The 13,873-nt window shown below is 44.8% G+C and overlaps 2 protein-coding genes across 3 annotated transcripts in view; one reads left to right on the top strand and one right to left on the bottom strand.

The window, feature by feature from the left end:
- The first annotated feature begins 310 nt into the window (after nucleotides 1-310).
- Nucleotides 311-5,811, top strand: urod (uroporphyrinogen decarboxylase). Its single transcript, XM_010891363.3, has 10 exons — nucleotides 311-510; nucleotides 2,351-2,463; nucleotides 2,607-2,686; nucleotides 2,785-2,847; nucleotides 3,030-3,227; nucleotides 3,399-3,560; nucleotides 3,853-3,987; nucleotides 4,474-4,574; nucleotides 4,767-4,833; nucleotides 5,267-5,811. Exons 1-10 carry the CDS (start codon nucleotides 488-490, stop codon nucleotides 5,429-5,431), a joined length of 1,107 nt encoding a protein of 368 aa, XP_010889665.1. The 5' UTR covers nucleotides 311-487; the 3' UTR covers nucleotides 5,432-5,811.
- Nucleotides 5,812-9,749: 3,938 nt separating this feature from the next.
- zswim5 (zinc finger, SWIM-type containing 5) overlaps nucleotides 9,750-13,873 on the bottom strand; it is a 45,420-nt gene continuing 41,296 nt past the window's right edge. For both annotated transcript variants that reach the window (XM_020045510.2, XM_010891362.3), the window contains exon 13: nucleotides 9,750-13,750. In XM_020045510.2, coding sequence (XP_019901069.1) covers nucleotides 12,806-13,750 — 945 coding nt within the window. In that variant the 3' untranslated portion in view covers nucleotides 9,750-12,805. The remainder of the gene's footprint in view (nucleotides 13,751-13,873) is intronic.

The following is a 13,873-nucleotide window of genomic DNA, read 5'->3' as shown; positions in this document are numbered from 1 at the left end:
AGACTAACAACTGGGATTTACTATTATTATTGTGTTGTCGTTTCTTGCAATTATAAGGATTTGATACGATTGTTGTGTGAGTGCATGTGTGCTCTGAAAAAATTATAAGTAGGCCTATGTTAATAAAAAAATAAATTAACTATATACATTTTCAAAATGTTTGTCCTCATATTTTTTTTATTACAAACAAGGCACTAGCGTCCCATGTCCCGTTAGTATACGTTTCATTTCACATGATAAATGTAAAATGCTGACGTTAGAGGGCAAAACAAACGTGGCTAGCGAACTAAAAACGCAAAACTACACGACTGCTTCCCTTGAAACGTAGTTAGTGGTCACGTGACTTTAAAGATGGCAGCTCCCTGTATCAGAGGGGTGTGAGCGGGTGTCAATTTCTTTGGTTTGTACAACACTGAATGACAGTCAAGAAGCAAGAAGCCGTGTAGCAAGGACAGTTTTGTTAGGACAATTGAACATTAACACTATCATGGAAAAGGGCGATCTGATACTGTAAGTATATTCTGTATAACTAGATAATATCATAAAGCTAGCCAACCAGATGTTAGTTAGCTTGTGTAGATTACTTATATTTGTTGCGATACAAAACTAAAACATTAGCTATCTATTAAGTCAACCAGTGTGTAGTTGTTTTGTTCGTGCAAGCTTGATTTAATCTAGTTCCTTGTTTAAATGTTTGCTAAGAAGCTAACTTACTAGCTACTTAGATACAGTAAATAACTAGCTTTGCCCCATTGTTGGTAGCAACAATAACTGTAGCTATCTACAGGACAGTATAATAACTGATCTAGAGAGGTAGCTGACACCAAAGGAAGTAACTATGTCACAAGGAAGTATGTCACCTTAATTGGTGTGTTAACTCATGACAGTGTTCAGGTTTAGTTAATAAAAAAGATGTGAGACATTGTCTCAGTTAAGTTGCATTGAATGACCATTATTTCACCAGCATTCAATGTAACCGTTGTTTGACTGCGTGCAGCTGATAACAAGGGAAGGGCTTATCTTTTGTCATCACATGCTCCTGCACAGCACTCTAAGAGGTGGCCCAACATGATATTATGGGAGGGGAAGAGTGATCTTCCTTCTGATAATGAATGTGGAGAAGAATGACCATTGGTCTGTACCGAATTAATAGCCATCTACCTCAGTAAACTCTTGAGTGAATTACTGTTTATTTACCTACAGTGCCTTCGAAAATAATTTATATCCCTCCTATTTCTCCACATTTTGTTGTGTAATAGACGTCATTTATAATTGATTAAATGTACACAATACCCCTTAGCACAAAGCAACAAAAAAATAATTGTAAGTAGTCAGACCCTGTATTTGGTACTTTGTAGAAAAGCCTTTGACAGCTATCACAGCTTTGCATGTTCTTTGATATGCCTCTACCAGCGTTGCACACCTGGATTTGGGCAGTTGGGAGACCATTCTTCCTTGACATTTGCTTTTTGGATGGAGAGCATTGGTGAACTGTGATCTTCAGGTTTCCCCACAGATGTTCAATGGGATTCAAGTCCAGGCTTTGGCTGGGCCTCTCAAAGACATTCACAGACGTGCCTTGAAGGCACTCCAGCATTGTCTTGGCTGTGTGTTTCAGGTCGTTGTTGTGCTGAAAGAGGAATCTTTGCCTTCAGTCTGAGGTCCTGTGCGCTCTGGATCAGGTTTTCTTCATGGACGTCTGTATTTTGCTCTGTTCACCCCTCTCTCAAGCCTTAACAGTCTCTCAGTAGTTGCCACTTGTCATTCAGGCCTAATAGTTGGAATTTGGTGTCATCAGACCAGATCTTTTTCCTCGTGCTCTCAAAGTGCTTCAAACGGCATGTCATTTGCCTTTTACTCGTGAGTGGTTCCGTCTTGCCACTCTATTAATCAGTAAAGGCCTGATTGATAAAGTGCTGTAGAGGCTGTTTTCATTCTGGTAGGTTCTCCCCTTTTTGCAGAGAAACAGTGAACCTCTTTTAGAGTGGCCATTTTTCTCTTGGTCAACTCCCCGACCAAGTCCCTTCTTGCTTGGTTATTTAGTTTTGTAAGACAGTCAACACTAGGAAGAGGTTTGATGGGTCCAGGCTCCTTCCCTTAACAGTGATGTTCCCTGGGGAACTTTCAGTGCCGTAGTAAGTTCTTTATAAGCTTACCCAGGTCTATGCCTTTGGACAGTACTTTATTGGGGGTCTACAGGGAGTTCATTTGTCCTGGTGACCTGATTCTTAGGTTTGTATAGTTGGCCGGGAAATCACTGTTCTTCCGTTTTTCTGACGGCCGTTCACTCCCGTTACACGTTTGTCTGAATACGTCTTGTTCCATCTTTGACATGACATTTCCCTTTTAGTCCCGAAGACTTCCCGGCGTTGAAGAATGATGCGTTCCTCTGCGCCTGCCGAGGTCAGGAGACACCTCATGTGCCTGTTTGGTGTATGAGACAGGCTGGACGCTATCTACCAGGTAGGCCTCACTACAACCTCCTGTTGACGTCACTGACTGAAGAGAGACACTATAGAAAGGACTTGGCTAACGTTTCATGTAGTAGTTCAATGGGCACGTTTAAGTCTTTTCAATTCATTGTGGGTTCTATGACCGGCCTGTAGAGTTCCGTGAGTCCAGAGCGGGAAAGGACTTCTTTGAAACGTGTCGGTCACCTGAAGCCTGCTGCGAACTCACTCTGCAGGTAGCTAAGCATTAAGTGTTCCAAACCAACACACGAACACAAAACAAACTGACATCATAGACGGGGGGTAAAAACTCTCGTCTGCTTTCTTCTCACAGCCATTACGGCGTTTCCCGTTTGACGCTGCCATTATTTTCTCCGACATCCTGGTTATCCCACAAGTAAGTGTCGTCCTGTCACAGCTAGATATTCCTGAGATATGACTTAAATCTAAGTTATACGGAGTAAATGAAGAAGGTAACCACTTTGTAAAGTATATCAAGAGAGGTAGGCACATAAATGAGGCTGTAGGGATGCCTTTGTTCAAGGGCTGACTGAACATCAGTGTTTGTCCCGATCCCAGGCCATGGGCATGGATGTCCAGATGGTGGCAGGAAAGGGCCCTACCTTCCCAGAGCCTCTGAAGGAGCCAGAGGACCTGCTGCTCCTAAAGCCCAAGGTGGACGTCAACAAGGAGCTGGGCTATGTCTTCAAGGCCATCACACTGACACGCCACAGAATAGAGGGCAAGGTCCCTCTCATCGGCTTCACCGGTGCCCCGGTGAGATGGCGCACGCAAACACTCCCCGAATCTTTTGGCAGCTTTTATATTGAGAAGACGCGCTTACTTTTTTTCGGCCTTGTGTCCAATCGCCATGTTCTTGAATCAGAAGCTTCCGGAAAGTAACCTTTAATGTAATGCGCCCCCCCCCCCCCCCCCCCCCCCCTGCAGTGGACGCTGATGTCTTATATGATTGAGGGGGGAGGCTCCACGACCCACTCCAAGGCCAAGCGCTGGCTGTACCGCCACCCGGAGGCCAGTCATCAGCTGCTGAGGATGCTGACGGACGTCATCGTGGACTACCTGCTGGGACAGGTGGCGGCTGGGGCGCAGGTATGCAAAGCCTCATGGGAGATTGGGTTTCGGCTGTATCTTACTGCAGCTTGTCCTCGTCGAGAGTCCTCTGTTATTTCTGTTCGCGAAGGGTTTGTGGTTCACGTGGATGGAGATGATTATTAATTGGACAAGGATATGAATTTTGAGAACGGGTATTGATTATCTGATTGGTCAATATGAAGGGACTGCTAGACAGTTTATGTAGTTGCTGTCAGTAGTAAACAGTAATGTTGTGGGGATACATCAAACCACAACCCAGCCTATTCCCCCGCCCCCTGGCTTCTTCCAGGCGTTGCAGGTGTTTGAATCCCATGCAGGCTGCCTGGGCCCAGTGGAGTTCAAGGAGTTCTCCCTGCCTTACCTCAGAGACATCGCTCGTAAGGTCAAGGACCAACTGAAGGAGTCAGGCCAGGACGTGCCTATGGTGAGTCCTGACAGACATTGCCTCTTCATTCACACACCAACACAAACAGGCTGCGTTTTGGCCTGAATTTGATGTTACAACATTTTCAATATGAGCTTTTTGTCATCTCCTACAACATGCCTTGTCAATGTTGCAGTGATAATGTGTTGGCTGGTATAGTGTCATATTGTAGCCAGAAGATGGCGCCATAACGCCAAAGATTGCCAAAACATATTGCCAAACATATTGCTACAGGTGCTTGTCATTAGGGCCCGTTTTGTGTGTGTATATATTCAGAATGGATTAAATCCATAGAAATAAAATATTAGAACAGACAAATCATAGACTTGGATGTCTAGTCTGATAGAAATCCAAGATGGTAACATTAGAAAAATAAATCCCCAGTAGTCACTATGATTTTTCTGACTTTCCAGCCATTAACATAACCACAGAATGATAAATTAGTAGGACAATGATCATTGTACCAGCCTGTGTGTTCTTTCCCAGATTGTGTTTGCCAAGGACGGCCACTATGGTCTGGAGGACCTTTCTCAGTCCCACTACGACGTTGTTGGTTTGGATTGGACCATTGACCCTCGCTCAGCGCGGTAGTACATGTATTTTTAGAGGAATCAATGGATGAATATGGAAAATCATGGATAGCCATTCATAGTCACTGTGTGACATTTTGTGAATGTTCGGTTAATCTGGAAAACAATTATGACCGGAGACTCATTCCCCTGTTGATTGAACCCCTGGTTAATGCACTTGTGTTAATAAACCGGTCTCATTGCTTTCAGGGAGCGAACTGGAGGAAAGGTTAGCCTCCAGGGGAACATGGACCCATGTGCACTCTATGCCCCCAAGGTAAGCCAGGGTTTGTTTTGGCAACCCAGACAGTAGAACTGTACAGTATATATTGACAAAGACTTTAACACATGGCACGGAGGATTGTTTGAGTACAAAGGTTTGGTACTGTATATTGATGTACTTTTTTACAGTTATTTTACCTTGTAATTATCTTAAGAGCATGTTCTTATTTAGTGCAACGACCTGGGAGAAATTAGGGTTAACTGTATTTCTCAGGTCCAGAACTCATTTTAAATCTTGTCAGCTCTGGGATTAGAACCATTGACTTTTCATTTACTTGCCCGACACTCTTGGCTGCTAGACTACTCTAGCCGGAAACCGTTGTTCATGAGGCGGGAACTTCGAAAACCTGTCAGTTCTGCTCAGGCTCATATTTATCTGGCAAACTTAAAAATGTGATGCTAATTGTTGTTCCTGTTGGCCCGTGAAGGAACGTATATCGGAGATAGTGAAGAGGATGCTGGAAGGGTTTGGCACCAGAGGGTACATAGCCAACCTGGGCCACGGGCTATACCCTGACATGGACCCAGAGAACGTGGGTGCCTTCGTGGAAGCGGTCCACACTCACTCCCGCCACCTCCTCAACCACAAATAACATACCCCTGCCATCTGGCAGCATCAACCACAGTCATCATGTGCAAGCAGCAAAACCGCGCTCACTGAAACAAAGAAATGTTGCATCGCTCGAATTATAGACACTGCTGTGTTTTCACAGATATTCAATAGTAATATGTTATTCTGGACGGATCCACACTCCTTCAGATTTCCATGGTTCTTTCTGTTGAGAGTGTTTCTTGTTATCATACAATCTTTGGAATTGCTAAGTAGTGGAAGACCATGTAACATGTCTCTCCTCTGCTTTGTTTCTTCATCCAATGGGGAGTGTGTCTTGAGACAACATGCAGTGAATGATAGATCGGTGGGGTTGTCCTGGAAGGTTGTTGTTTTACCTGTTACATTGTTGTTCTTTTTTTTTTGGGGGGGGGGGGGGCGGGGGTGTTATTAAAATAAAGAACGATTGTGTTTTAAAGACCCATTATAGTCAAAATGTAGTTTGGCCTGTGTTTTAATATGACATGATACAGCTGATAAAACTGTGGAGACATTAAATCAATGTTACAATTCTTCCTGAAAGTTGGATGAAAATACACTCAATACAGGGTCTTCTGTTCAGCAGGTGTGCAATGTTGGAAGTGCAGGATTCCCATGGTAACATCACTTTAATTCTTCGGTAAAATGGTTTATAGACCAATAACATAGATAGCTAGGCTTTTCTCTCCCTATTCCCAGAAAGTCATAGCAATGTGTGCTAGCTAGATAAATGTAAGTTTCTTTCTAAATAGAACAAATTATTTGATAATATCAAGTTGGCTGCATTGGGACCCATGTTTTAAACAATATTACATTTATTGGACATTTGCTTTTGGTTGTTTTTGCCATGGTAAAGCCTTCATACAGTATTATCTGCTCAGCTTGTAGTGCTCAATGGATATTAATCTCTGCTGTTCACCCATTTTAATGGAAGCTCTCGATCTGAGACAAACCAGCAATCTTCTATTTGGGATTATTAAGGTAACCCTACAGAGATCTGGTACTGCCCTGGAGTGGCTTTCTGAAATGGTGGTCTTACTCTACATGTTTTTGTTCAATGCAGTTAAGTACCAGTCCAGAACTAATCTTTACCGACTTTGTATGATTCCATGTTGAACAAACACGTTTTTGAAATTGGTAAAAGGCTCAGTTTTACTACTGCCTTTGACTTAAAAGCATCAGAATTCATTTTACATGAGGAATAAAAACTGTTAATCCCAGTGGGTGTTGTTTTTATCTGAAAGGCAGCTAAGCATCAGAGATAAGTAGATTCGTAGATAAGTAAATCCAGTTGTTTATGTTGGAAATATATTCCTTAAAAAAAACAATGCGTTTTGGTAGATTTTTCTCTTAAAAATATGCTGTGTGAAACATTGCTGGTGGAAGTAGCTGGAGCGCTCTAATAAGCTGCGGTCGATTTGAATGACTCTCCAGAAAGAGTGTCTGCTGTGGTGACGCTCTTCATTGGCCACAAACAGCACATTGTTGTCAAAATGCAGGATTAGACACATCTTGATTGTCTTGCTTGGTGCTGGTGCCTGTAGGCCGCTGAAAAAAAGAAATTCAAATCAGAAAAAACCAATCAATTGCTGATTACGGCAGCGTAACTCTAAACATTCCTGTCACACTATGCGCTGCCGTTTAATGACGAAGAGCAACCTTTGTTTTCTACCACTCCAAGCGCATGTGTGTTACCACATGGGGTTTTCAGGCATTATTTTTAATTGCAACAATGAATCCTGTGCTTAAAAAAAGCCTGATCCCCCAAGGCCTCCTTACAAAGAGGACCAGTGTGGTGGATGGAGGTGTGTGTGGGGGGGGGGGGGGGGGGGCTCCGACTCAATCTCTCAGCAAATCAGCAGGCCTGAAAATCCAATCTGCTCCTGGAGACAGCAGGCTGTACATCATTTGTCAGGGACTGGCACTATCAGCGCTTTATCAGATGGGAGGGTATGGGCTGCCTTTGACTGTGATTGATTTGAAATATTAAAATGGAGAAACCCAACCAGACTTTTGACTGCAGAGGAGTGAGGAGTCGCTGGCTGGCTCCAGTGTTTCATACTGTACCTGCAATGGAGGAGTGGACAACCTTTTGGTAGGTTGGCCAGGAGACACTGTTCATCCACTACCCTTGTGTGGATCGCGTCTCGTGTCGGATGCTTCTGAAGACACTCAAGTAGAAAGTCTTCTGTGTAACAGACTCTATGACCTGTAAATCATAGACCAATGTGCAATAGATTGGCAATGTATGAATTACGCCATTATACAGATTGTGTGTTGAAATATGTTTTTGTCAGTCAGTCACCATTCTTTCGAGATCAGGAAACCCTGTTGAGGTTAGAGTGAAGATAGTGTTGTTCATTACAGTCACCTTAACACAGTAAACATGGAGGTAGAGGATAGCAGGCTATCTGTGTCATCCAGCTATACTATCAGAGGGAGCCTAACTCCCCATGGTCCAGCCTTGACTCGTCCATCACTTTCAGCTCTATTGTTCCACAGCTGAGACCACAGACATTCATCTCCTCAGTCCCCACACCCCTGCATCTCCCATTAGAGGATTCAATCCAATTCAAAATGATGCACCAAAAGAATCGTTCGGAGGGGATGGAATCACCGGGCTATTGCGGTCACTCCCCCTTTTTCTGCCCCCCCCCCCCAGCTCACTCCCTCATCCCACCCTTCCCAGGCTCTCACATACCCCCCAATTACTGAGGGATGCTGGGAAGAGTCAGAGCGGCAGAACAAAGCTCTCCAAATCAGCTCCCTGAAGAACGAGATGTCTGATAATGATGACAGCACAACCTACCATAAGGTGGCAAGATAACTTTTTAACAGACTGAACTGCCAATCAGCGGTTAGCACGAAAACACACAGCCAGAAGTCTCCCAAAGCATGAGATTGTGCTTATTTGGACGTGGACTTGACCACTGGGGCAAATTCTTCACCGCGTTGGTCCTTGTTGGACTTTGGCGGGGCCAGTTGTCTGCTAATGAACATACAGTTCTACCCCAGGGTTCGAAAGAAGCACCTGCCTCCAGGACCGCGATAGCAATCTGGCGCTGTGCCTGCTTTCTCTCTCCTCTTTTCTCCAGCTGACAGCCTCTGCAGGAACCACCATGGCAAGGTGAGAGAGCCAATTACTCGTCTGTCTCTTCCCAACATGTCACTTCAGCTAAATCAGCCCCCTCTGCAGGAGCACAAACACTCCCCGCCGGAGCCGAAGGGGAGTCGGCCCCATCCACCATCCATATTTCAACAGGCTAACTCTGCTGTGCTGGCCTGCCAGGCAACCACTCTCACTCTCTCTCTCTCTCTCTCTCTGGCTGGCTGGTTCTCTCAGGAGTGAAGAAGCGCTCTGCGCCCCCCTGTCCAAAACACAATGACAGAGCCCGTCTGTGAAACACTCCCTCATGGATAGCGCTGTAATTTGTACAAGCAAGAGCATCGGGCTTGTCGACGGCATCAGCAGTGCTACCAATCACTCTGACATTTGGTCTTCACAGTGTTTACTGTGTAACAGATTGACTCATACAGCAGCAGATTCCATCGAAAATAGTTCCCCCAGTTAACACTAAGGGTGTACCAACCTGCCTTTCTACACACGTGTAACATGTTCAATATTAGCCCAGAACCACCTACATGCTGTACAGTCGCCACTCTGAAACCATAGTCCGATTTCAGTGTGTAGGAGGAGAGTGGCTTGTGGTACCAGGACAGATTGTGGTGGTGTTGGGGTGTTATAATGAGAAGAAGAATGTGAATCCGAGAGTGGTGAGTGGTCGGCTGCTGCTGTGATAATTAATAAGCTCATTTACAGAGGCAATCAATCTGGGCCTGAGACGTGCTGCCTGCCTCTCATACACACTTAAGAGTTTTTTTATGACCTGATTCGCAGGTTTAGTTCCCTGAATTCCCTAATGAATGGGAATTGCAATGAGATGGCTGAGGAATAGTGTCTTATTAGACAAGAAATCTGAGCTGCACTTGAAAATGGATGAGTTTCATCTGATCACTTCATAAAACAGTGTTGTCGTGAAGTCTGGAAAACGAAACGTGTGGTATTGTAAGAACTGGATAACGTTTGATCCTCCGTAGCTTAGCTCATAGCACACAGTGAAAGGGAAGAATAGTGGGTTCAATTCCTGGGACCACGCGTAGGTGATGTGTATACACAAATGACTGTGGGTTGTTGGAAATAAACATGTCTGACAAATACATTTGTATATTAGTATAACCTACAAGGAGGGTTACCTCATGTATTGCTATGAAAAGAATTGGGAGCAAAAGCAGTTCTCAGAAAGCGGCAGCAGCAGTCAAAATACGTGTTTCACACTTTATTCATAGAAAAGCACTGAGATTCCAACACAAATTATATAAAATGGTAGTAGCGTTACATAAATAGTAATAAATTTTTGTTTTATAGACATTAGCTCAAGAGGTTGCACAAACAAAAAGTGTTGATGAACTATACTTCTGTGGCAACAAATACTGGATACCTTTTTTATATTTCAGTAGCACAAAGAGGCAACAAACACTTCCCTTAAAAAAGAATATCAAAACAGTAGATGAACTAGTGAACAATCTCTACCAGCGATTATTATTCTTTCCTTCTAAATTCTAGGGACAGGTCAAAACACTGGTACAGTTAACACATATAGACACTTAGAGCGTGAGAGAGAGAACTGAAGAGCCAGAGGTGCCCCCCCCCCACTTTTTTTGCAATGCCGCATGTACGACCAACTATGTCAGCGACAGAAAACGCTTGTTTTTTACGTGTGTATATCACAGGCGGTTTTACCTTATTCTGCAGCAGTCTGTAACGCAAGCGTCTCCCTCACATAAAAAAGCTTGTCTTGTCTTCTTCTTAACAGAACTCAAATCTCACATTCAAGTAGTTGTTCATATTAGTGTGACAAAACCGAGGAGGCTGCAGTTGAGAAAGCAGATGTTGTGTTGTCTAGCCTGTGCCACTGGTACTGCTGCAGAGTCAAATTGAATCCTGTGACTAACGTTTCGGAGAAAGTGAACACAATCTTTTAAAAACAGAAAGAATAAAGACCAGTGGCGGGAGGAGAGAGCAGGAGGTTCTAGAGAACGGTTCAGAACGTAGCCATGGTTGTTCAGGTCAAGCAGACAGGCTGAAAACCATAAAGAAACAAATGGGAGGGCGATTGGGAGGGAAACGTACACCCTCATTCATTTTCTCTGCCTGTTGCTTCTTTAACGTGGGGGCGTGCAGTTGTTTTAATTTTTCATATTTTATGGACCGTTCTACCTAAACTCTCATTGCCATGTCAGGGTGTGACACAAGTATGTTAAGAAGACACTAAAGGCTTAAGTCCAAAGAAAAGAATTGTACATTGATTGGTCAAAGGCAAAGTCCATCCCAATTTGCAGCATGTGCAGGCTACTTACAAATACAAACATGCCGTGTCTTATCGGTCCTTTCTAGGATAGTGGCTCGCTCCGCTCAGACATCTGTCTGGGTGACTCCGGAGAAGAGGTCCAAACCACCAGGGTGTTTCTGCATAGTCGGGTTGCATTCTGTTCACAAAGGTATGCCTTCTTTTTGAATCTCAAAAAAACGTGCTTCCTCTAAGAAAACACTTTGAAGAAGAAGAAAAAAAATGAAACAAAGCGTACAAATAAAAAAAAAAACAATCAAACGAAAAACTCAGAGAAATGTACACAGGAGCACCTGAGAAATGTATTGAAGTCTTTTCCTCTTAACTGTCATCACATTCCCAGCCCACGACAAATTCAAGTATCCCAAAAAACAAAAACGAAACAAAAAAACAACCTAAAACATACAGTTATCATAAATAATTATAACTTTACAATTTTCTGAATTGACACTTTCATATTTACAATATCTTAAATGCTTATGCTACTACTTTTTGTTTTTGTTTCTTTAAGTGATTCCCTGAGAACTGAGTTTAGCGTCTCTTTTCTCTTTCTTTACCGTATTACTTCAAATCCCAGCCGCAGACGTACGGAGAGTATGCCCGTGGCCCGGGACACCTGCCGGGCTTCGGAGAAGTGGCAACCATGGAATGTGGAAGCTCACATGGAACGGTTTTATAGCCTCAAAATTTGTCCTCAAACTTTCTTCGGTCTAATATTCATATTTGTTTTTTGTATATTACATATAATTATGCTGTCTGTATTCCTAATATTCATTCACACGCAGATTATTCTAGTGATTGATAAATACAGTAATTGCTCAAGCAGACAGAATGTAATGCGTGAAATGTGTGAAGTGCTTGTATAACAATAGTACTACTGGTAAATTTCAAGCTATAACTGCCATATTTAAAACACTTCCCTAGAGGAGCTGAGAGGTTGATAAATGGGAATAGTTGTAGTTAGGCTTGGATGTAAAGGTATAACATCTGGGCGTACCAAGGCGTGTTGTCTGAAAGTACACTCTGATACACATTTTGCCTTGAAAAATACATGTTTTTCAGCAATGGCATTTCAACAAACGGTACGAGCCCATCTCCTGACAATGGATGTCCACCTCACAGTCCAAGACCCAGAGTGCCAATATGGTTCTTTATGCAACAAGGCCAGCCAATCTCTTCTCCGTGGTCTAACCCAAAAACCCATCCGAAGCAACAGGGCTCTCAGTACGCCTGCGTCTTTTTGAAAGGTACCTTTACTAAAATAATAAAAGATACCAGACAAATTGCCCAGGCTATGCCCAACGAAGGAGTAAGAGAATGCGAGCGGCTTGGTCAGGTCTACGGACTGCGTCATGGCCAAGGGACTCTGGTGGATTTGGGTTCTGGAAATAAACGTCCAGTATTCCACATCCCCCGTCCATACTGCCTTGAAACGAGGCCTTCGATGGGAAAGGTTTAAAGCTGATCCTTGGAATACGATCGAGGTATGACGATGTGTTAACACTATTGCGTGTAGGTCCGTTTTTTGGGGAATGACAAGTTATCTCTCCTTCAAAAACCAAAATGAACTCCTCACAGCAGTCCCTGGCTCAAAGTACCCTGCACATCATTTGGTTTTCACTATGCCACCTCAATGTTTTCATCATCGTCACAATCTTGTGTTTGTACATACTAAATTCAACATTAGCAGAGAATGCTTCAACCATTTTTATATTCAGCTATTTTCCCCTCTGCTGTCCTTACTGGGTACAGCAACACCGCGGAACAAAAAACAAACAGTGGTCGCTCACGAGAAAATGAAACAAGATCAAAAAACAGACAAATAAAATTTGCCCGCGAGAGTGACGAGGAAAAACAAAAAGACAAAATGAATGAAAACTTAAATAAATGAGTAAGTAGTAATAAATGTAGTTCCCTATATCCCCTGTCCTGTTGGGCGGGGGACACCCCCCGTCGCGTTTGGCGGGGGGTCAGCCGAAACGTTCCCGTACCAACATCATGAGTTTCTTCTTGCCCTTGTAGATCTGTTTGAGGTTTTCTATGAACTGGGCAAACTGAATGTGTCCGTCCTGGGCCAGTAGGAAAGTCTCTCTGGCCTTACTGAGGAACTCTATGAACTCCCCGTAGTGTCTCGGGCTGATGTGTGTAAGCCGGGAGTGGGTGGTGTTGATGTAGGCGCTAATCGTGGCGTCCAGCAGCTGCCGGAGTGGAGCCTTGTCCGTCGACATGAGCTTCCCAGAGTTCCGTCGACCGGGGATCCCGGCCAGGCCCGGTGCTGTCATGGTGCAGCGGCGCAGGATGTCCGAGAGCACCGTGGCGCAGTGCACGCTTTTCACCACCAGGGGGATGATGGCGGCCAGCTCGTTCTTGCCCAGCGAGTGTGACAGGGCACAGGCCCACAGCACGTCGTTGATGGCCGGGTGGGTGTCCTGGTTGTAGGCCAGGTTAAGGTGGGTCATGGCCAGCGACGCCAGCTTGAAAGCTCGGAGCGGGTAGCCTCGGTGCTCCATGTAGCGGGCGATGGTGAACAGCTGCGAGTAGGTCATGCCAGTGGAAGCGGCGTCGATGACGATCTGGTAGGCCGTCTCGAAGGCAATGTGGTCCTTCTCGCAGAGCGTCAGGGCAGAGAGGGCGCAGTTCTGGGGGTCCTTCATGGCGCACTGCAGAGCAAGTGTCCGGGCGCAGCTCGCTAGCTCCTCCCTCTGCGGGTAGTCCAAGCTGAGGCGCAGGATGGTGTTGTGGGACATGACGGTGGCAGCGACAATGCTGGTGGCCTCGGTGGGGGTGAACAGGGTATACCAGCTCTGGAGGATGGAGACCAGAGCACGAAGCCCCACCTCCGTGGCACAGGTGACCAGCCAGCGCACCATCTCCCGGCGCCTCCAGTTCAGAGTCGACAGAGTCATCCTCATCACCTTCACGGAGGGAAAGACACGTCTCAACACGTTAGACACGGCAGAGCGCACCCGAATACCCCCCAGCCCAACCAGAACATTCTGTCAAACACACCCCACACAGCCTGCTAGCTAGCTGCCCTT

This window comes from Esox lucius, chromosome 3 (genome assembly GCF_011004845.1).
Source record: "Esox lucius isolate fEsoLuc1 chromosome 3, fEsoLuc1.pri, whole genome shotgun sequence".
NCBI lineage: Eukaryota > Metazoa > Chordata > Actinopteri > Esociformes > Esocidae > Esox > Esox lucius.
The sequence above is the reverse complement of the archived record's forward strand: the minus strand, read 5'-3'. Positions and strand labels throughout refer to the sequence as shown.